Source organism: Castor canadensis, chromosome 12, assembly GCF_047511655.1.
Source record: "Castor canadensis chromosome 12, mCasCan1.hap1v2, whole genome shotgun sequence".
NCBI lineage: Eukaryota > Metazoa > Chordata > Mammalia > Rodentia > Castoridae > Castor > Castor canadensis.
The window spans coordinates 48,225,050-48,249,881 of NC_133397.1; the positions used below are offsets into that span (position 1 = coordinate 48,225,050).

Genomic DNA, 24,832 nt, shown 5'->3' on the forward strand with positions numbered 1-24,832 from the left:
AACAAAAGTAAAGACAAAAACCATGCAAACAGCTGGAAACTAAATAACTCATTACTTAATGAAGAATGGATCATCGATGCAATAAAAGAGGAAATTAAAAAATTCCTGGAAGTCAATGAAAATGAAAACACAACCTACCAGAACCTATGGGACACAGCTAAGGCAGTCCTGAGAGGAAAGTTTATAGCCATGAGTGCATATATTAAAAAGATTGAAAGATCCCAAATCAATGACCTAATGATACATCTCAAACTCCTAGAAAAACAAGAACAAGCAAATCCCAAAACAAATAGAAGGAGAGAAATAATAAAAATAAGAGCTGAAATCAACGAAATAGAAACCAAAAAAACCATACAAAGAATTAATGAAACAAAAAGTTGGTTCTTTGAAAAAATAAACAAGATCGATAGACCCCTGGCAAACCTGACTAAAATGAGGAGAGAAAAAACCCAAATTAGTAGAATTAGGAATGCAAAAGGGGAGATAACAACAAACACCATGGAAGTCCAGGAAATCATCAGAGACTACTTTGAGAACCTATATTCAAATAAATTTGAAAATCTAAAAGAAATGGACAGATTTCTAGATACATATGATCATCCAAAACTGAACCAAGAGGAAATTAATCACCTGAATAGACCTAGAACACAAAATGAAATTGAAGCAGCAATCAAGAGTCTCCCCAAAAAGAAAAGTCCAGGACCTGATGGATTCTCTGCTGAATTCTATCAGACCTTTAAAGAAGAACTGATACCAACCCTCCTTAAACTGTTCCATGAAATAGAAAGGGAAGGAAAACTGCCAAACACATTTTATGAAGCCAGTATTACACTTATCCCAAAACCAGGCAAAGACACCTCCAAAAAGGAGAACTATAGGCCAATCTCCTTAATGAACATTGATGCAAAAATCCTCAACAAAATAATGGCAAATCGAATTCAGCAACACATCAAAAAGATTATTCACCACGACCAGGTAGGCTTCATCCCAGGGATGCAGGGGTGGTTCAACATACGAAAATCAATAAACGTAATAAACCACATTAACAGAAGCAAAGACAAAAACCACTTGATCATCTCAATAGATGCAGAAAAAGCCTTTGATAAGATCCAACACCATTTCATGATAAAAGCTCTAAGAAAACTAGGAATAGAAGGAAAGTTCCTCAACATTATAAAAGCTACATATGACAAACCTACAGCCAGCATTATACTTAACGGAGAAAAATTAAAACCATTCCCTCTAAAATCAGGAACCAGACAAGGATGCCCACTATCTCCACTCCTATTCAACATAGTACTGGAATTCCTAGCCAGAGCAATTAGGCAAGAAGAAGGAATAAAAGGAATACAAATAGGTAAAGAAACTGTCAAAATATCCCTATTTGCAGACGACATGATCCTATACCTTAAAGACCCAAAAAACTCTACTCAGAAGCTTCTAGACATCATCAATAGCTATAGCAAGGTAGCAGGATATAAAATCAACATAGAAAAATCATTAGCATTTCTATACACTAACAATGAGCAAACGGAAAAAGAATGTATGAAAACAATTCCATTTACAATAGCCTCAAACAAAATCAAATACCTAGGTGTAAACCTAACAAAAGATGTGAAAGACCTCTACAAGGAAAACTATACACTTCTGAAGAAAGAGCTTGAGGAAGACTATAGAAAGTGGAGAGATCTCCCATGCTCATGGATTGGTAGAATCAACATAGTAAAAATGTTGATACTCCCCAAAGTAATCTACATGTTTAATGCAATTCCCATCAAAATTCCAATGACATTCATTAAAGAGATTGAAAAATCTACTGTGAAATTTATATGGAAACACAAGAGGCCATGAATAGCCAAGGCAATACTCAGTCAAAAGAACAATGCAGGAGGTATCACAATACCTGACTTGAAACTATATTACAAAGCAATAACAATAAAAACAGCATGGTACTGGCACAAAAACAGACATGAAGACCAGTGGAACAGAATAGAGGATCCAGATATGAAGCCACACAACTATAAGCAACTTGTCTTTGACAAAGGAGCTAAAAATATACGATGGAGAAATAGCAGCCTCTTCAACAAAAACTGCTGGGAAAACTGGTTAGCAGTCTGCAAAAAACTGAAACTAGATCCATGTATATCACCGTATACCAAGATTAACTCAAAATGGATCAAGGATCTTAATATCAGACCCCAAACTCTTAAGTTGATACAAGAAAGAGTAGGAAATACTCTGGAGTTAGTAGGTATAGGTAAGAACTTTCTCAATGAAACCCCAGCAGCACAGCAACTAAGAGATAGCATAGATAAATGGGACCTCATAAAACTAAAAAGCTTCTGTACATCAAAAGAAATGGTCTCTAAACTGAAGAGAACACCCACAGAGTGGGAGAAAATATTTGCCAATTATACATCAGACAAAGGACTGATAACCAGAATATACAGGGAACTTAAAAAACTAAATTCTCCCAAAACTAATGAACCAATAAAGAAATGGGCATGTGAACTAAACAGAACTTTCTCAAAAGAAGAAATTCAAATGGCCAGAAAACACATGAAAAAATGCTCACCATCTCTAGCAATAAAGGAAATGCAAATTAAAACCACACTAAGATTCCACCTCACCCCTGTTAGAATAGCCATCATCAGCAACACCACCAACAACAGGTGTTGGCGAGGATGCGGGGAAAAAGGAACCCTCTTACACTGTTGGTGGGAATGTAGACTAGTACAACCACTCTGGAAAAAAATCTGGAGGCTACTTAAAAAGCTGGACATCGATCTACCATTTGATCCAGCAATACCACTCTTGGGGATATACCCAAAAGACTGTTACTCCAGAGGCACCTGCACATCCATGTTTATTGCGGCACTATTCACAATAGCCAAGTTATGGAAACAGGCAAGATGCCCCAGCACTGACGAATGGATTAAGAAAATGTGGTATCTATACACAATGGAATTTTATGCAGCCATGAAGAAGAACGAAATGTTATCATTTGCTGGTAAATGGATGGAATTGGAGAACATCATTCTGAGTGAAGTTAGCCTGGCCCAATAGACCAAAAATCGTATGTTCTCCCTCATATGTGGACATTAGATCAAGGGCAAACACAACAAGGGGATTGGACTATGAGCACATGATAAAAGCGAGAGCACACAAGGGAGGGGTGAGGATAGGTAAGACACCTAAAAAACTAGCTAGCATTTGTTGCCCTTAATGCAGAGAAACTAAAGCAGATACCTTAAAGCAACTGAGGCCAATAGGAAAAGGGGACCAGGAACTAGAGAAAAGGTTAGATCAAAAAGAATTAATCTAGAAGGTAACACCCACGCACAGAAATCAATGTGAGTCAATGCCCTGTATAGCTATCCTTATCTCAACCAGCAAAACCCCTTGTTCCTTCCTATTATTGCTTATACTCTCTCTACAACAAAATTAGAGATAAGGGCAAAATAGTTTCTGCTGGGTATTGAGGGGGGGGAGCGGGAGGGGGTGGGGTTAGGGGGGAGAAATGAACCAAGCCTTGTATGCACATATGAATAATAAAAGAAAAATGAAAAAATAAATAAATAAATAAATAAATAAATAAAGCAAAAAGTACTGGAGGCATAAAAAAAAAAAACACCTAAGAAATAACTCCAATAGCAGGTAAAATATAGTAAGTCATATTAAAAACAAAACTGGTCAAAGCATACGGACAGAAAATTCACAAAGGAGTACACCTGAATCAGGGCCAGCACATTATATACAAGTCTATAGTGTCTTATGAGTGTGCAGTCCCCCAGGGTATGGTTTATACAGTGACCAGGTTCATTGTCTAGTACATAGAGATCCTCAGTCTCACTAGTAAACAGGACAATATGCGTTAAAGCAACAAGATACCATTTGTTTTAATCCACTTGGCAAAATCAGTGACCAATATAAGAAAAAAGAGGTGTAATGCAGAACACCATACACAAAACAATGGATAGCCATACAGGTAAATAAGTGAGCAGAAGGTGAACTAGAGGAATGTATCTCAAATATCAGAGTGAGTATCTATGTTAAGAAAACTAATAGAACTGAGGTTTATGACAAGTGGAGAAAACAAACAAGAGTCATGAATAGATCAATAATGGTAATATGCCATAAACTGAATAGTAGTGACTCAATTTTTTTGCAGCTAAGATTAAAAGAAAAATATAATTAAAATAACAGATAATTGTAGAAAATGTAAATTAATTTATAGCAACAAAAGCAGATAAGCAATTGCCTAGAGAGACACGGGGGCAAGAGAAGGGATTACAAAAAGGCACAAAGATACTTTGGGGAGTGTTATCTTGACTGCGGTACAATTTCACAGCTGTATAAATGTAAAACTTACCAAATCATACACTTTAAACATACATAGTTTATTGTAAGGATATTATACCTCAAAAAAGCTTGTTAAGTTACATTAAAAACCTACCTAGATATTAATCTGAATTATATATTCCATACATAAAAGCCTGTAGCATCTATACAATGTATTTCTATATCTAAATAAGTAATTATTTACCTGTGTTTGTCCCCTCTGAAATAATGCTGATCCATGAAGGGTTTTAAACATATCTACCTCACAACTTATATCCCTAAGTGAAGTCAAATCTCGTCCATCACACCTATAATAATAAAGAAATAAGTAGTAATGTTGGAAGTCAGAAAAACCACGTATCTTTTTACCTCCACGACAAAATTCTCAATTCCAGCTTTATATCATAATCCCCTGTAGAACTTTAAAAATTAATAGATTCTTAGGTCTCATCCTAAGTCCCTCTGAATCAGTGTCTGGGGTTGTGACTATACATCAGTTTTGTTAAAAAGCTTTGCAGGTAGTTCTGATGTGTAGTCAGGGATGTAAAGCATGGTTTTACATACAAGACCCAAGAGAGACTTACTACATCCATATAATTCTTTCTTCAATATGTGCCCATTTATAAGATATTTTTGTTCTCTACTTTTCTCTTGAAAACCAGGTCCTTCCTTTGAGCAAGCTGCTACTTTTAAGGCAGCTTGCAGACATAGCATATGCTTCAATTCTGTCAAAAGAGTGTATGTTTACCTTTTGTATTCATTCAAAATAATACTTCTAAAAACTTCCTTCGCAACAACATTGAAGGATTCTATTATTTCATATGGATCGACCTCTGGAAATTTTTCTAAGGAAAAAAGACAAATCACAACAAAAGTTTTCTCTTTGTGGAAGATAGGATTTTTCCAAAGTTCACAATTTCAAATAAATTACTGTGGGAGTAAACCAAGAAAGCTGACTGAATATTTTGTCCTCAGGCAAATAGTAGATAAATATTCTCAGCAAATCAGACATATCAACTGTTAAGTACCTCGAAAGTGTTGTTGGGAACATAGTTTGCTTTTACCAGAACAACCAGTGCTTTGTAATCAGCTCCCTATTCTATCAGCTCTCTACCAGACTAATCTAGCCAACTACATAAAAGGTTTAACCGACAATTTTAAGAGTTGTCAACCTCACTCTTGCCTTGAGAACTTCTAATTTGAAAATTGGGGAACTGTTTTCTTTATATATTACAATTTCCTACTAACCATTTTTTATCAAGCATCAAGCACTTTCATGAGCCAGGCATTTTAAGGTACGTGTGTGTCTTAATGCCTTTAATTTTCCTTATGAGGAAAATTCTGTTATTATTTTCATCCTACAGAAAAAAACCTAAGGCTTAAGGAAGTAAACTGGGGCTCGGAGTAAAGCTCAGTGGTAGAGTATTTGCCTAGCAAGCAGAGCCCTGTGGTTGACTCCCAGTAATGCCAAAAAACAACAACAAAAAAAATCAAACTATCCTGTGATCACACAGCACACAGAAAGTAACTGATACAGCTGTGAACTGAATAAAGCTCTAGCTGCCTCAAAGGCTCGTGCTTTTAAATGTAAAAGTTATTCTGTATCAATTAATTTATGCCAATTTAAGTACACTCTTTCAGGCGTTTGCTTTACTAAATAAAGTAACCTGAAAATAAGTAATGGCTACAGAAAGATAAATTATATCTTCATAATGCTAAAATTTTCTTTTTCTTGTGGGGCTAGGGATTGAATCCTGAGCCTCGCTCATGCTAGGCAAGCACTCTATTACTGAGCTACATTCCCAACTAAGAATAATTTTTAATAATACACTTCAATAGAACTTTTATACTTTAACTAGGTTGCACTTGGAAAGGAAACAATTAGTAACGAAACACTGAAAGTACTATTCTACCAACCTAGAAAGTCATGAAGTTATTCTACTATGTATAATACAAACACAAAAATCACTTTTTTTTTAAAATATTTTTTCTCATTCTTAATAAACTTTTTCCATGATAACTGCAAGCAATAGCAGTAATATTAATGCTAACATCAGAGTCTGTATTTTAAAATAAGATAAATACTGAGAAAGGACACTTGTCTATTGAAAAATTAACAAGAGCTACATGTCGAGCTTTCTATATATTCAGTTTGTATTAGATTGATGTTGAACATTAAAAATTTCTGGAGAGCTAAATTGTCTAAAAACCTGTATCTTACAATTCTATACAATATTAAAAATAACAGCATCAGTTAATATTAACCGAACACTATGTGCATGTGGATATATATAATTAACTCATTTAAATCCCACAAATCAGGCATTGGTATTGTAATTTCATGGATCAAATGTTCAAGAATTTTAAAGACTATATTTCAGCTTTTCAAAGGATAGGGCATAAGACTACTCATCTTAGAGGGTAAGAGCGTAAAGCAGAGAAGACAGTAACATTTCTGAGTATTGACTAGGTACCTAATGTATATCAAGTGTTAGCCACATTTGTAGAAATTAATGTAATGGTACTCTGTGATATACCATTATCACAAATTTACTTAAGATAAAAATGAGGAGCAATGGAAACACCATTAAAATATTAAAGACAAAACTATTATTTCCTTTCAACTTTTTAAATTAAAAAAAAATAGAATTCACCTTTTAGTTGTTCCTCTGTATCTAATCTTATTTTGTTAACAGCTTCATCTCTAGAAATCTGAAACAAAATTGAGGTTCAATTGATATATATACAGGACAACATTTCAGATGCCTATTTTAATTAATATTATATAATTAACACATTGAAAGAGCACTTTGATTTTTCTAATGGTGATATTCAAAAGATTAGAACTCATTATTGATTTACAAGAAATATTAAGGGCTTAGTTCATTCAAATATGTATTAATTAAACCAAGTTTGAAGACTTGTGTTAATTATTAACTACTGGAAAAAAAAAAAAAAAGAACAGAGAAGCAAACAGATAAGCTTTTAGTTAGCTTTTTGGTTAGAGATTTTTTTGTGTGTGTGTGTGGGGTGTTCGGGATCACACCCAGGGCCTCAGGCATGCTAAGTGAGTGCTCTACCACTGAGCTACATCTCCACCCCTCATTAGAAATTTTTAGTAAGAGTAGGACTAACATTCATAAACAAAATTATGTTATGAAAAAAAAGTACTCCCAGAATAGTTATGTAAGACAAACTTCAAGTATACTTACTTTATCGTGTTCATAATCTGTAAAAACTGCATAGAGTCTTTCCATGGAGAGTCTAAGCACAAATAAATGTTAGCATAACAATATTTGAAACATGGGCAGTTTTTATTATAAATGATACAAATATTTAATAGCAATAAGCTAAAAATTTAGTAATCATTTCATAAAGAATAATATTTACATTACTATTTGTCACAGCAAATCTTTTATAACTTAAACAGAACACAAGTTTCTTTCTTTCTACCTCTCAAGGCAAATCACTCACACATGGCACTTATTAGTCTTTTCTTTTCCTTGTTTTTAACTTTCACTTAATTCCACCTTAGATTCATTCATATTTACTAAGTGCCTGCTTATATGCCAGACACTGTTCTATGCGCTGTGCATGCAGTGGTGGTTATATTGACTTCTTTTTGAGAAATTCCATGATCTTAGATATGCAAATATCTTATGCTTTATTCTTACACAGGAATGATCAGATCATATATGAATAATTTGAATCTTGACTAATAAATGTCTCTCCTTTCATTTGAGTTTCAAACTTAGGCCTTGAAAGAGGGCATAGATGGGTTTATCCTTTTTTAGCCATTAGATATTTATGGCAATGACTTCAAACAGAAAAGTGCTATAATGAAGTAATGCATAGATAGTGCTTCCATGGGAAATTTTTTCCTTACTGTAATTTCCTTAAAGGAAATTAAATGACAATTTAATATTTTCCTTTGCACAGATCTTACTTATGAGCATGTTTCACAATTTCTGGCGAAGGGGTAAATAACTTCTGAGGTGTCCTCTTGGTAACACCGATTTCTCTCACCAACTGCTGGATTCCCTGAATTATTTGTTGGGTATATTTCACTCCCACCTTGATAGCATGACAAAAATCCTGCTGTAAAATGTTTTCTGCAGAGGCTTCCAACATCACTATTTAAAGAAGAAAAAAAAAAAGATGAGCATTTCAAAATTATGGATTGATTTTATTTTGTAGTGATACATCCACCAGATATCATGCTGGGCATGTTGCAAACCTTGACTTTAATATTGATGCTGCTCTATGAAGTAACTACAGCAATTTACTAACTGAAAAAACAATGTAACTTTTAAGTAAAAATAAAATTCAGATGCAGATCAAGTGAACTTTAAATAGTAAGCCAATACTGTCATCAATCTTTGTAATACCATGTCTACATGTTATGGTTCCCCAGAGTATGATACCTGCCTTCTGGAGATAAAACCATTTCCTTGCTTCCCTTGCAAGAAAGGGCATCATCATATGCAACCATTCTGCCAAATGAGATAAAAATGGAAACTGCTGTATGGGGATTTCTGGGAAAGTGCCCTAAAAGGGAGAGTGGCTTATTTAGCTGGTATATGCCTTTTTGCTACTCTCTCTTCATTCTTCCTCCTGTGTGTAAGTCAGATGAGTTGGCCAGAACAGTATGTAAGCATGAAGATGAGGCCACATCTTGAAGGTGACACAGCAGAAAACTAGAAGGAGTTTACATTTATTAAGACGACATGGAGCCACTATCATTGCCCTGGATTAACCACCTCTAAATTTCTTTTATCTAAGATAAAAGTACGTTTCTCACTTGTTTAAGCCTTGCCATTTTGTTTGGCAACACACTCCCCAATTAATACATAGATAGCATACAACTCCTGCTACATATGTTTTACCATGTAGGACCTAGTTTTAACTCCATTATTGACTAGCATACTAGTAGCTGGAAATGAGGAGCTTTTAACATCAGTTATCAAAACAACAACCAAAAAAAAGCATTAAAAGTTTTATAGCTTCTATTTCATCAAAATGTTCCCATAGAATCCATGTTTAGACAGTCTAGGACAACAAGTGTCACACAGAATAAACTGACGAGAAATTCCCTGAAGTAGTAATTTGTCCAAGGTCCCCTGATTACAGCAGCAGAGGCAGATTTCAAGCCCGGATCATTCTAAATGCTAACGCTCCTCCTCCTTCCATAGACAGAAATAGGCCCCAATTTTCCTTCCTGCAACGATGGCATATTTGTTATAGGGCGTAAATGAAAGTGACCCATGACTAGGGTTTTTCATCTACTTTATTACTAGTTTTCCATCTATCAAAAATAAGTCATCTTTTAACCACAGGGCACCAAGTAGGCTTAGAATGGCTGAATAGGCAAAAGTAAAATATTTAAGTGAATAACACAATTAATGTATATCGCAGTTAAAGTTGTACAATATTCTATAATTTTAGGCATTATCTTACATGAAGCAAGGGCCCAGTCAAACTATGAAAGGGATAAAACAAAACAAAAATCTTTATGGCTGACAAAATATACATGCGTTAAAAAAATTTAAATGCATTTTTTAAGAAGCCAGAACTTGCAAGTAAAATCCACAACAAACGTGGTATTTAAACTACTTACCAATCTGACTTTTAGGTGCTCCAGCAACCACTAAATTTAAAGTACTAGAAGACATTTCTTTTCTTGTTGGGTTAACGACACATTCTCCATCAATCATTCCTATTCGTACTGCTCCTAAAACATTTTAAAACTTCCAGGTTTAATACTATTACAGTGATGGCTTTAATCCCCTATCTTTATTTGTGACAACATAATATAATTATTATGATTACAGCCCACAGAATACCTATACAACCATACTTTCTGTACTCAGTGGATCACTCGAAGGCTCACGTGTACCACTCTTCCATACTACTTCAGTTACGATCATTCTCTTCTCCTGGTCTATCTCTCCAAAGAAAATGTTTACATCTGATCCTACTGAGGTTCAGCATATACACTAGTTACTTTGAGAAGCCCTTCTTGACAAGCTGGACTCACATAACTAAACTTGCCCTTCTTTATCATTTTCTTAGCACCTTGGCTATGTCTATGATACTATTCCTTATAAATAAATAGCTCTCTTTTCCTTACTTGTGCTGAAGGCAAGAACTAGCTCTTTAATCTTTGCATCGCTAGTACCCAGTTAGCCTCTGTTCCTTAGCCCAGCAGCTAGCACCTAGGACACTTAATAACTATTTTCTTTTGTGTACGGTATGATTTCAACGTCTTTAAGTTACAAATGCATGTTTGTGTTTTATCCTAAAAGAGTGTGTACTCTGACAATTTCCCAGTACAAAAAGAAAAAGTCCTCTAATAGAAAGAGGCAACTAATAAGTCAAAATATCTAGGGACATGAAATGTACATCACCCTAGCATACTGCTGTTGGAAACAAAACCCAAGTCAAGGATGAAAACATCTAAAAAACCTGCAAGGATTCTTACAGTGTCATCTAGCTCAACTCCCTAAAACAGTAAGTCTATGCCCTTGCTCACTAATTTTATTGAAAGAACATACATTCTGGTTCTTATTTTCAAATCTTAACTTACCAACAGGTCCATTCCAAGGAATATCTGATAATGAGAGGGCTACAGAAGCTTTAAAAAAAGGGAAAAAAAAGAACTGAAATTAAAATATTTCATTGCTTTAAAAAAAAATCGTGATAATTTTAATCTCTACTTTTATACTTACCACCATTAATTGCTAGGACATCAGGTTCATGAATACCATCCACTGCTAACAGATTACAAAGGACCTGGTAAGAGGGGGGAAAAAAATTGAAGCATTTTAAAAAAACCTACTTGATTTGGGAAGATTATCCTTTAGGTTAACTATGTGGTCTAAAATATAGGAGGCACTACATGGTTAATACCCTGGGCTTTGTAGCCAAACCCCTTAATTTTGGCTATCATTTAACTAAATCCTTGACATTGGATAAACAAATTAAATTTTAAAAGTTTTCTTACCTTTTATTAAGGTGGTACTGGGATTTGAACTCAGGTCCTTGCACTTGCTAGGAATCTACTACCTAAGCCACACTCCAGCCCTTTTTTTGCTTTAGTTATTTTTATCAGATAGGGTCTTGTATTTTTGCCAGACGCTGGCCTGGTGTATGATCTTCCTACCTGCACCTTCTGTGTAGCTGGGATTACAGCTGTGCCCTCCCATGCCCAGCTTATTGGTTTAGATGGAAGTCTTTATTTTTGCCCAGGCTGGTCAAGAACTATGATACTCCTGATCTCTGCTTCCAGGATAGCTGGGATTCTAGATAAGAGCCACCACAAACAGCTAAATTTCCTTACCTTTAAGAGAAAAATAATCCCATCTTTCTAAAGAATTAAAAAATATTGTATGTAAAGCACCTGCTACAATACAAGGCATATGCAAAGTATTCAGTAAATGTTGGCTACATATTACTATTACCCATTTATAAGCAAAATGGAAAAAACCAATGAATTGCTTTATTGCAATGATGTGCTTCTGTTTTATTCTTAAAATACTTTCCTTGAGTTTGTGACATTCTTGTAAAGGTATTATCTATAAGGCATATTTATTTATTGCCTTGTAAGCAAATGAAGTGCTTACTTAAATATACTTAAAGTAAATGAGTCATTATGCTGAAAGAAATTATTTAGAAAGTATTAAAACAGAAGTTCAGAAACTCCAGTAATAAAGACAGGTAATAAAAATTAGTTGTGTTGATTGTCCTAACCTATTATTAACACAAAGTCCAGACACTTTATTTGATCCCCACCCAAATCATTGTTCTCATTTCAAATTCACTAACTTCTTTCCTACCTTGGGGCTTTCTCGCTTCCCATTCTATCTGTCTGGAATTCTTCCCCAAAACTCTTGGTTATCTCACTCCTACTCATAATTCAGGTGCTAGCTCAAATTAACACCAAGTCAATAACAGCTATTAAAAAGTATTGTCTTTTTAAAATGACTTAAAGTGAAATGCAGCAACATCATAAAAATTGCTTAAAATGTTTAGCCTAAAAAGAGTTACAGGGAGTAAGTAATTTGTTATTGTCTGGAAACAAACATACCTAAAATAGAACTTACCTGAGTATCATAAAAGTAGCCTGCTGGAAAAAGAGGTCTAATTGAACGATCTTCAAAAGAAAGAAAAAGATATTAAATAGTACCAACAGAGTTGCTTTAGCATTCAAAACTTTTGAGCTAAAATAAAGCTAGCTGTTCAATATGTCAACAAAACAAAACAAAAACTCTTGTACGGATTTGATAAGAAAGACAGATAAATATCAATGCTTTAATTAATCCAGACTACAACAAAGCAGAGGAAAGAAACTTAAGACCAAGAGCAGACCAAAGAATATGTTTGTGTGTCTGATGAATATATATAAATATATACAAACTACTCATTTCTTGATAGAAGAGCTATAAACTAAAATGGTCCCACTATTTGTGGATGTCAAAGATTTGGAAGATTATTGGGATATGGATATAATTCAGTGGAAAAGAAGAGATGCTAACATTGGTGTATCAGAGAAGATTAATGGCTCTATGATACTATCTTACCTATTACTCGACTTGTAAGAATTTCTTTATCAGAAGAACCAATCTCTCTTCTAAGGTAGTTTGTGGGAATTCTACCTGCTGCAGCAGCTTTCTGTCTGTAGTCAACCTGATGTAGCAATGAAAAAATGAAGTTCATATGATTTCTTTTCTTAGAAACAAAGTACATCCCAAGAACTGCTGTATAAACACTAATTTTCCTGAGGTTGCCAACAACATATTCTAGACTATAAGTAGCAGATATTTTATTTACTTGCAACATTTTATATCTCTCAGAGGAAGGAGAGTTTATAAAAATGCTTTAGTCAACTGATTAAAAAAAGTCTTCCACTTACCAGTCAGATGGCTACCTAGTCTCACTACTTCCCACAATAGCTTAAGTCTGATCAGGTCAAATCCTGCCTTTTTTGCATCAACTATGTTAGATATAACTTGATTTCTCCTTTCATATTAGAAACAAGCCATACAATCCTAATGAACACTTCTTCACTTAACATAAAGCTGCATAAAGGTAATGAATTCATTGCTCATTCAACATCAAAGTACACGTGTACTCCCACTGACCTTGTTAACTCACAACCCTGAACATTCTTTTTTTTTTTTTTTGAAAAATCATAGGCAGTTTAGTTAAACCCTTATACATTTGACTCCTGCTAACACTGGTCATATATATCTGACCCTTCAGTATTGCATTCTGTGACTTAGACTCTGAAACTTCAAATTATAATATACAAATTGTCAAAACAGTATTGAAAACACATGAAATGCATTTTTCTGAATTATTCCTTGTCACATAAAAAGAAAAAGACCTAAGGATGTGGCTCTGGCAAAAAGCTCCACAGTGCATGTGTGCCCATGACTGAAAGATGGCTCTAGGTTCATTTTTTAAAATTCTGTTTTATAGTTTTTACATTTACTTACATTATTTGGCCCATCTCCCTCATCTCAGCATTCTAAAGTATGCTTATTACTAGCATACTTCATAGAATTCACTATGAAACAGTTTACTTTCTTTTAATGACTTAGCATGAAGGGAAAATTTATTGTACAAATTATATATTCGTATTTATTAGACACTGTGCAAAATTACTCCTAATTTTACATTTATGCTATATTATAGGTTCATATATTTCGGCAAATACTTACCACCAAAGGCATGAACTGGGAAGGTGAAGGTTTTGTTTTACTGACTGCTGTGACCATCACCGCAGTGTCACCTGACTTAGTTAAATATAAACAACAATACTGGTAAATTCCTTTGAAATCAGGTATGAACATATAAGAAGCAACTGAATGAATCCTCACTCCAATTAAACTCCAGGAAAGAGATCTCTTATTTCATATGATTACAATGAAAGTAATTATTCATAAGTAGTCCAATCTGGATTCTTCCTATATGATCATGATCATATTAGAATAGTCACTAAGGTTTCCAAAAGAAGAAAAGGCTCACTGATAGCTTAGTCACATCAATGAATTAAACTATGTTTTCTACAGGTTATGAGGAAATTTAGGCTATATAGAAATAAAACTTCCCAAGTATTATTACTGAAGAGAATAGTGAAATCACTTTCTTTAGAAAGGCCTAACAGATTGTATTAACAATACAATAAAACCCCAAGTTTGGAAGGAATCTTAAAGATCATTTAATGTACCTATCCCTCTGAGTCTATGATGGTCTGGAATGATTCTGACATTAGAAATAATCTTAGTATCTGAATTAATTTTCATTACCATATTTCTAAATTATGATGCTATAAAGATACTCAGTACCAGTCTCCATAACCATTTTTAAGTGAACATATTAAAATCTGGACTTTTTACCTGTACCACAGCACAGCCATCTGCAAATCTTGCCAGTTTTCCAGAGGATATTTCTAATTTTCTGTTTAAAAACAAAAATTCAATACAAAATGACATCAGTACAATTCTCAGCCTACTATAAAATAAGATTCTAATAGAACAAAAGGCTATGGAGCCTCACAAGCCTGTCTCCCTCAGCAAAAAAAATAAACAGATAAATAAACAAAAGGACAGAATTCATGATTATCAAAAGCACAAGGGAAATATAATTGCTGCTTAAAGAAGGCACAGGATTAACCTGCATGAGAGAAAGGATTTTTAGAGACAGAAACTAACTGCCTTTCTAAATATTAATTCCCATTTACCATCTCAGTTCAGTCTCTTGTCACCCCTTGCTTTGTTGGCTGCAGATAACCTTTTAATAAACTGGATCACTTCCTTACTTGAAGTCCTTTAAAATTTCCCCTACTGTTTTCAGGACAAATAGAAACTACTAAATATTGCTTATAAAGAGTTTCATGTTTGGCAATGGTGCCAAGAACTACCTTTTCAATCAATGGTGATGGAACAACTAGATATCCATTTGTACAGTAAAAACAAAGCTGGGGCCAGGTGTCAGTGGCTCACACCTGTAATCCGAGCTACTTGGGAGGTTGAAATCAGGAGGATTGTGGTTCAAGACTGGGAAGATAGTTTTTCACCATCTCTAAAATCACCAGAGCAAAATGGACTGGAGGTGTGGCTTAAGTGATAGAATGCTACGACTATAGCATTTTGTCCAGGGTATCATATTATGTTGATACTCTATGATCTCAAATCTTTATTCCTTTAACAGTGATACGATTTGTAGATGTGATCAAGACAAAAGGCAGTAGAACAGAGAGGTCAAAAACATGGATTTTTCTCTGAAAAAATGATAGACTTCACCGCAAAAACGTTCTGAGGAACTGAAAGGAGGTAGCTGAAGAAGGGAAGGTGGGGAAGAGAGGCACCACCTGCCACAGGAAGTAGAATTCTGTGGGAAAAAGAGATGCTTAAAGAACATTTTAAGCTGACTGTGGTGGCATTTTCCTGTAATCCCAACACTTAGGAAGGAGGCTGATGCAGGAGGGTGAAAAGTTTGAGGCCAGTTGGGTTCAAACCCTTTTTTGTTCAAAAAGTAGAAAAAAGCCCCACATTTTTTAGAACTATTTGCAGAATGATATGGATTATAATCATCTTCCTCCTACTTCTATTAAAAAATATTCAGTAATCACCCCTCCCTCCCTAAGGGAGGGAGAATAAAAAGACCCTCATGATTTAGCCTCTGCTGCAAAAATTCACATTTCAATTTGCTCCATCAATAGTGAATTTGTAGTTACTAAAACACACTCACCTTTCTGCAACTGCATATGCCACTTTCTCTGTTGCTATTCTCCTTGTTATTTGAATCACTGCTAATTCCTCATCATCCTTCAAGATTCATCACCAATTGCAAGCTTTAGGGTAGGATAAATTTTTTTTTGTGATCCCATAGTGTCTTGTCCAAATCTCTCCCACAGTTTTTTCCCAGTACTGAATGTGTGTTTATTTCACTTTCATCCCACATTGTATCTCTAGTCCCTTGTACATAGTAGATGCTGACTAAAAGCTTGTTGAAAAAAGAATTAACCTAGAAGGTAACACCCACGCACAGGAAATCAATGTGAGTCAATGCCCTGTATAGCTATCCTTATCTCAACCAGCAAAACCCCTTGTTCCTTCCTATTATTGCTTATACTCTCTCTACAACAAAATTAGAAATAAGGGCAAAATAGTTTCTGCTGGGTATTGAGGGGGGGGAGAGGGAGGGGGCGGAGTGGGTGGTAAGGGAGGGGGTGGGGGCAGGGGGGAGAAATGAACCAAGCCTTGTATGCACATATGAATAATAAAAGAAAAATGAAAAAAAAAATGAAAATTAAGCAAAAGTTACTGTATGGAGAAAACATCAACCACAGTCTCCCAGGGTGTTGTAAAAAAAAAAAAAAAGTAACAATATAAAGTGCCTGGCAGATAATGGTCACTCAGTAAATGTTATAAATGACAAAACTTAAAGATGAAGGAATTATCTAGCTAGCATGTTATTTATGATTTTTGTTTCAACACAGGGCTGAAAAAAACTACATACAAAAGAGGTCCAGGTTGACTAATAAATGACAGTCAAAGCAGATTATTTGTGGAAGATATGGAGGGCAAAAGATGCATCTTATTGCCTTTAGTACCCAGCAGCTAGCTCATAGCAGGCACCTATTGAATAAAACATTTGGAGGGCATTTCGTCAGACAAGAACGTGCAGTCCTTGAAGAATGGAAGAGAGATATGTTCTCTCCCAGTCCCCCTTTCCCAAAATATCAGAATTAGAGTGTCAGAGGTGGAAAAAGCCTTAAAGATCATGTAATTTAGAGGTCAGAAAACTGCAGCCCCATGGCCTGTTTCTGTGTAGCTCTTCAAGTAAGAATGCTTTGTATGTTTAAAGGGTTTGTAAACACACACACACACATATGGGACAGAGACATATCTGAAGACTATCTGAACAGGAAAAGTTTGCAGACTGTTGACTGAATCCATTCTTTCTTTTGAAAGTTAGGAGGTAATTTGTTCAAGGTAAGCCACTCATTAAGTTATTTTGTGGGGGGGGCTCTCTATATGTATAAAGGTCAAAAAAATTAAAAAATTTAAAAGCACATTAAAAATTTCAGACATAAACTGTGCATTTGTTTCATTTATTTTAAAAACAATTCAAGTCGTTTTTAAAAAGCGATTTTGACACGAATTCTGGCAAACGGACTCCTGTAAAAAGTAAAGGCTTTGTGAGAAACACTCGAATCCATCTATTCCCATAGTACTGGCTTTGTTGACTCTTGAGTCTTTTTTTGAGCCTCGTCCTGCCTATAATATGAGGGCAACAGTACCTTTACGACAAGCTTAGAAAGATTGCGTGCTTCATATAACCGGCGTTCAACGAACTGATCTTCCCCTTGTCTTGCTACCCAGGCTCCTACTGGCCACACTGCAGGCCATCAACTAGACTGGATGACGTACGCAGACCTTGTCAGCTCGTTATCTCGAGATGGAGTTGTTTCCCACATCCGAGCCCAAGGGTCTCGGAAAGCAGGTGGACAGTCAGGCTGGGGTGGACGAAGGAAGTTCGAAACAGAGAAGCTGAAGAAGCAAAGGGCAAAGCACAGCACCGGACAGCGGGGAAGGGGGAAGGAGGCGGTGGTTCGAGGAGGCCGACTCCAACCCAGAAAAGGAAATTTGTTATTTAGGTTTGAGGTGAAGAGAGGTTAAAGAGACTTAGACTGCCAGACTTAACCCTAGGAGATTAGTGTATACGAGCTGGCCGGACAGGGTACCTTGTGAAAAGACAGGAAACGCACGCCTTTCCTTACCTGTTGCCTAAGTCCACAGCCACTGCACGGGACCCTGTGCTCCCCCATAGCGATCGCACCCGCACATAGGTGAGTGTCCGATTCCGCCTCGGAAGACGAAGGGGACCATCGCCCAGCGGCCAGAGCCGGAGACAGGAGCAGCACTGCCTGCAGGCCGCCATGACACCCGGCACGTGCTCAGCCCGGGCTGTGCTCTGATTGGCTCAATCCGTACACCCGTGGGCGGAGCCTATTGCAGTTTCGTTTTCGCGGGGCCTGGGATGAGAGTCCTAAGAAGGCTGGAGAGGGTCAAACCTCTCCAAATGCGGTCACGCTGTACCCCTTCCGCCACCTTAAAAAAAACCAAAAAAACTGTGTGTGTGTGTGTATTATTGTAGTTTAGTAAGTAAATGTTGTAATAATCGAAGTCACCGGACAAGACATTATTAGTATTTGATTCTATGAACTAAGAATTTGTGAGCCGTGGAAAGAGATCTCCCGCTCATCTCCTCCGCCCTGGCTTCAGTTTTATAACAACAAATACATTGCTTCAGAGGTTTGTGTTAATAGATTTAAAATAAGTTAATTTTATTTCTCATCGACTTAGTTTTAGGTGTTTTGGCCATCATTTCCGTTAATATTAGTAATTCACTTCCTTGCTCCTTTCGGCTGAACGTTAGTTTCTAAACCAACTCTTAAGTGTAAAATGCCAGCTACAATTTAAATGTTTTGTGAAGTGAAAAAAGGTGTTTTTAGAACTTAAATTTGATAAAACTTTTTAGAGAGCAGATAAATTTTCCCACGCCCCTATTAATTAAGCCAGTGCGCTGGAAAGCTGTGTTTCCTTGAGAACTAGTGATTGTTTTGTATTATGTGTATTTTTCTTTTAGTCATACCCCTTCCCCCAAAGAAAACCAAACAACAATAAAACCCAATACAAATGTGGTTTTAAGGATTAAAACTGTTGAAGTTCAAACAAATAAATAAATGAACAATGGCAAAGCAGCTTACCTGACACCTTGCTTTCATGAGCTGTTATTATTGATTTGTGATTTCCATGCCGATAGAGGGATTATCAGTAACTTTGTTTATGGGTGTTCAGTTTTAAAGTAGTATTTGCCTCTTCCCCTTTGACTTTATCTTGAGTTGGTACAGTGAGCTCAAGACCCATCTATTGAAATCTCTCATGAAGACAAGTGTATTAGAATCTTTTTGCCACGATTTAACATGACTTTGGATTTACAGAGTAAGAGCATTAAATCACCTTTCGGTAATACACTTAAGTACTATATAACCATTTTCATTCAGGCAGTATTGCTTAACAGAGTTAGTCCTATGTGGCTACAGTTCCATTTCTCACCAGTTGTATGACCTTATCATTCTGAGCCTCAGTTGCTCCACTTATAAAAATTGATAAGCAAGGGCTAAATGTCACAGAAGATATAAGATGTTTATCACAGTACCCAGCACACTACCAGCACTTAAATTTAAATGGTAGATTCAGCTTGATTCAGCCTTTTTCCTTTTAGTTTTCTTTGTACAAAATACTAATCAACTTTCTTTCAGAACTTCTTGAATCAGTTTTCATCCAGCTGAAAATGCTGGAAAGAAACATTCATATATTTAGCCCACCTTTGTTATCCTTAAGCCAGTCCAAAATATTAGAACAGTAGTAATTGAGTCATAAACTCAAAAGTAAATGTGCGCATTGAAATCTTGTGACAGAAGTTTGTTACAAAATAGTCATAGGGAAGTCATAGGGAAGATACATCATAGGTTTTGTTAAGCATTTTTAGATTAGCATAGAAATAAAAATATGAAGTTAATTTTTTGTGGTTGTAACAACTGAAGCTATATGAGGTTGCACTGAAGACATACCACATTCTAGAAGTATGGTTCTATCACGTATAGCTCTACAGCTACAATATAATGGAAGAAAAGGAACAGAGGAAAAAGAAATTTCTCTATGTACAACTTTAAAAAAAATACTTTACCTCAAAAATCTCAGTGCCTCTAGCTTACTAGGCAGGACTCTATCACTTGATCCATGCCCCCAGTCCTTTTCATTTTAGCTATTTTTCAGGTAGAGTCTCCATTTATTGCCTGGAGCCACAATCTTTCTTTTTACACCTTCTTCATAGTGAGATTACAGGTGTGAGCCACCTCACCAGCCCTCTATGATATTTGAAGGACATTAGAGTTGATCCAATTAAAATCCGCTAGCAGTATTTCTCAGACCTCCTTTTCAATTTTTTCATACTTAAATGAACCTGCATCAAAAAATGCCACTGTGTGCTGAGCAGCAATTTCATTTAAGTAAAGCATCATTGCGTTGTTATGCTTAATTAAAATATAATTTGGTTTGCAGTATGGCTTAGATAGTATATACATTTACTTCTAAAAGCTATATATAACCAAGTCCATATCTTGTTGTAAACTTGTATATACTTATAATAACATTATAATTGAAAGTATCAACAGACTCTGAGGAATATATGAGAATGTTTCTCTTACGAGGATATAGGCCATTCAACTTTAAGAAACATTGCCTTATACCATTGCTAGAGGGAGCTTTATAAATTACAAATATAATTGTGTCTCAATTCTGATTAAATTTCTTCAGTAGCTTCCTCAGTTTTTTTTGCGGGGGGAGGTGTTTGTTTTTAATTTATATAATAAAATCTAAACTGGCCGGGTACTAGTGACTTTCACCTTTAATCCTAGCTACTTGGGAGGCTGAGATTGGGAAGAAGGTGGTTTGAGGCCAGACTGGGCAAAAGTTCATGAGATCTCATCTCCAAAATAGCCAGAGCCAAATGGCCTGAAGGTGTGACTCAGCAGTAGAGCACCTGCTTTGCAAGTGTGAAACCCTAAGTTCAAATCCCAGTTCCACCAAAATCAATCAGTCAATCAATAAAATCCAAACTGCTTTTCATGGCCTATAAACATTTCCTTTCCTAGCTAGTCTCATTAGCTTCTATGTACTACTCTATTTCTCCATCTCCTCATGTTATACTCTGAGTAAACTGAGATTATTCCTTTGCAACATGCCTCTGTGCTTGGTACTTTCTCCCTTCCCATGTGTCAATCTGGCAAACTTGGTGCTTAGTACTATCCTCTTTGACTTCCTAGGCAGACTTACAGATACAATTCTGTCATTCTATGTTATTCATTTATTTCTATAGACATGAATTTATCCATGGAATTGTATGGGAAGATAGGTAGTACATTGTTTAAAAGTGCTTGCTCTTGACAGCAGATCACCTGGGTTTGAATCTCACCTCTTTCATCTTCTAATTATGTGGGACTTGGTAAGTTAGTACTCTTCCTATGCCTCAGTTTACTTATTATAATGGGAATAATAATAATACCTCTTAGGGCTGTTATGCAGGTTTAAATGTAATCTTATTTTATGAAACTAAATATCATCCCTGTTACATAGAAAACATAACGTGTTGTAACATTTACTGAATACCTACTGTATTAGTTATCTTCCACTGATGCCTCCTATTGGCAGGCAGAAACACACACACACACACACACACACACACACAAAGAGGGAGGAGACAGAAAGAGAGACAGAAAGTGAGAAGGAGCTTATCTTCCCCACTCATTCCACCAACTCAGCCCATTTCTCTGGATATACCATATAGAGACAACCAGGATTAATGCTTTATTAATTCTTTACACATTCCTTATTCCAGTCAAGGTCATACCTAAAACTAAGCAACATCACACTTTCTTTAATGCCAGGCACTGTGCATAAAGGGGATATATTGGTATTATAGGGTACAGGCCCTGCTTTATGGAGCCTAATTTGAGAGACTGACATACAACCAAACAAACAGATAAACAGGTATGTTAGAATGTGATTAATGCTAAGAAGGAAATAAAGTAGGTGCAAAGATAGAGAATAATGGGATAGAAGGAAAATGTCTTTTAAATATGGTGGGCAGGCAAAGCCTTCCCAAGGAGAAGATATTTAAGCTAAACTGAATGATGAGAAGAAGACAGCTCAACTTCTGAAATGGGGCCAAGTGGGAGAAGTGACTTATAGTGAGAGGGTTGTCTCTGAGTCGGGAAAGAATTTGGCTAGTGTGCTAAATAGTTATAAACTGGAATGTGAGTAATATGAGGTAGGATAGTAAGGTAGATCTGGTACAGGGTTTGGGAAAATACTGAAACGTTTAAACAGTGAAAGAGCATGAGTTGGTCACTCTGGCTGCCAAGTCTAGAGCAGGACAAGAGAGAAGTGTAAAGTAGATTTGGAATACATTTTAGAGGTGGAATTGGTAGGACTTGATGAGGAATTGGAGATAAGGAGGGAGAAATTGTGAGTAATAAGTGGCTCTGTTGCGGGAGTTTGATAACTGAGATATGGGATTCTTGAGGCAATTAGCAGGAAGCAACGTTTTATTGTGCCAGCACTGACTCAGCAGACTCATGTCCAAAGACTGAGCCCCAAGAACAAAGGGGTCTCACCTTATATACCCTTGCAAGCAGGTTACAGAAGCAAAAAGCAAAGTCTAATACATATATGGTTATATTTAATTTTATTGGCTACTTTACCCTTCCTGGTTGTCTGTCTTTTAGTTGGGGATGCTAAAAGGAAGTACCAGCAAAAGATAAGAGTACAAAAGGAGAGACAAATTAAAAGTAGGGAACCATGATTCCTTGCGTCCCTCTGTCAGGTGGCTTCACTTGGTGTGAGCTCTCACTCCAATCATACCACTGCTTCTTCCTGCTGCATCTGCCTTAACAGCTTCTCATCATTGCTTTACTCAGTGCCTCACCATTCTGTTATTTCCTGGAACCTGTCCTCTGGGGTGTAAATAGTCCTTTCTTTGAATTCTCTTCAGAATTCATGCACACTTGTTTCCTGATTCTTTTTGCAATGCTTTTTAGAGAGAGTCTCTTTCCTTGCTCTTGCTCCTCTTCCAGCAGCAGATAATTGTTATTTGGTATGGAAGTTTATTAGCCTGCAGGAGAGAGGTGAGGGGGCTTGCTTCTCTCTGTTGCTCTCATTAACCCTCAGTCTTTTGCAGACACTATGTCTCTGGGTCTTGGGTGGTGGTGGCATTCTCATTGGTCATCTCAGCTTTAATTCTGGACCCAACCTGTATCCTGTCGTTTTCCAGGGGTAGAGAGGGTTGTTTTCTGTTCCTTCCTCCTACTGCAATGAGTTTTCACAGTGCCTTAATTAGGGTAACAGTGTTCCTTGCCTTCCCACAGTGCCTAAAGAAGGCTTCTATTCCTTTGGGGGCATAGGGAAGAAGGAGGCAGCAGGGCTTCTGCCATTCCCACTGTGACTACTGTCCTCTTTTCCCATGTCTGCACAGGAGAGACTCTTCCTCAGGATTCTTTTTCTTACTCTAGTGCTGTTTTTGTGGATACCTACTAAGATTCGTGGAGAAGAGCTTGAGAGTGGTTGCAAGTTCCTCTTGTGTCTGTGGCCTCTGTATTCTCTGAGTAGCTGGCTTAGTTGACTTGGACCAGAACACCATAGAAGGTGGTCTAAAAAATTCTCATGCTTCTGGAGACTTTTATTTCTTACCCTTCTATAGGCTGAGAAGTCTAAGATCAGGGCACTGGCCAGTGAGGTTCCAGGTGAGAACCTTCTTCCTGGCTTATAGGTGGCTACTTTCTCTCTGTGTCCTCACATGGGGCATGGTTGGGGGGGGGGAGAGAGAGAGAGAGAGAGAGAGAGAGAGAGAGAGAGAGAGAGAGAGAGAGAGAGAGAGAGAGAGGAGAGAGAGAGAGAGAGAGAGAGAGAGAGAGAGAGAGAGAGAGAGAGAAAGAAGAAGAAGAAGAAGAAGAAGAAGAAGAAGAAGAAGAAGAAGAAGAAGAAGAAGAAGAAGAGGAGAAATAGAAAAGAAGAGAAGAAGAGAAAAGAAGGAGGGGAGAAGAAGTTTTTCAACTGAATTTTCAGTTAGTCCAGCTTTGTTGTTGTTACTCTTATTGTTTTTGTGGGCATAAGGGTGGCATGCTCTTTCCAGAGCATAAGCTAGGAACTTACCAATACAATTCAGGACCGCTCCTTTGGATTAGTCCAGAAAGGTGAAAAAAATAATATATAACTTGTTCTTTCACTAATTTTTAGCCTCCTCATGCTTCTATAATTTTTTTTAGTAGTTGTCCAGAATTGGAACAGAAGGGAGTAGAAGAGAGATGGAAGAATTCAATTCCCAGAGCAATAGAGTTCTTGTTTGACTAATGCTGGCTAGTTTTCATGTCTACCATGAGCACAGGCAACAAAAAATTGGCTGTGCTATAGGAAGTAGGTGTAGGTTATCTGGGTGATATTTGCTGGGACCACCAAACCACACAGTTTCCTGATCCAGATGCTCTCCGTGTGACCTTTTGTGACCCTTTCAGCCTCTTCTCCTGGTGCTCTGTTGCACTGCTTCTTATTGCTGAGATCCTTTTGCCTTAGCTCTTAGCCCTTTTGGGTAAGGTGCCTTCAAAATGGATTTCTTGGGTTTTCATGTCCCACAGACTCATGCATCCATTCCTTCAAAATGATCTTCCTTCCTTCCTTTTCCTTTTTTCTTTCTGATTGTACTGAGGTTTGAACTCCTTGCACTTGCTAGGCAGGTGCTTTACCACTTGAGTCACATCTCTAGCCCTTTTTGCTCTGGTTATTTTGGAGACAGGTCACTTTTTCCCCAGGTTGGCCTGGTCCGTGATTTTCCTATTTATGCTTCCTGCAGCAGCTGATATAAC

The 24,832-nt window shown here is 36.6% G+C and overlaps 1 protein-coding gene across 2 annotated transcripts in view; it reads right to left on the bottom strand.

The window, feature by feature from the left end:
* Pnpt1 (polyribonucleotide nucleotidyltransferase 1) overlaps positions 1-18,419 on the bottom strand; it is a 42,271-nt gene extending 23,852 nt beyond the window's left edge. The window contains exons 1-13 of one of the 2 annotated variants that reach the window (XM_074049749.1): positions 18,131-18,419; positions 14,742-14,802; positions 14,064-14,138; positions 12,921-13,026; positions 12,444-12,493; positions 11,070-11,133; positions 10,928-10,975; positions 9,959-10,072; positions 8,288-8,474; positions 7,554-7,605; positions 6,996-7,053; positions 5,090-5,186; positions 4,547-4,649 (exon numbers count right to left, since the gene is read on the bottom strand). In XM_074049749.1, coding sequence (XP_073905850.1) covers positions 4,547-4,649; positions 5,090-5,186; positions 6,996-7,053; positions 7,554-7,605; positions 8,288-8,474; positions 9,959-10,072; positions 10,928-10,975; positions 11,070-11,133; positions 12,444-12,493; positions 12,921-13,026; positions 14,064-14,138; positions 14,742-14,802; positions 18,131-18,291 — 1,176 coding nt within the window. In that variant the 5' untranslated portion in view covers positions 18,292-18,419. The remainder of the gene's footprint in view (positions 1-4,546; positions 4,650-5,089; positions 5,187-6,995; positions 7,054-7,553; positions 7,606-8,287; positions 8,475-9,958; positions 10,073-10,927; positions 10,976-11,069; positions 11,134-12,443; positions 12,494-12,920; positions 13,027-14,063; positions 14,139-14,741; positions 14,803-18,130) is intronic. The other variant, XM_074049750.1, reaches the window with a different exon arrangement.
* Positions 18,420-24,832: the final 6,413 nt, after the last annotated feature.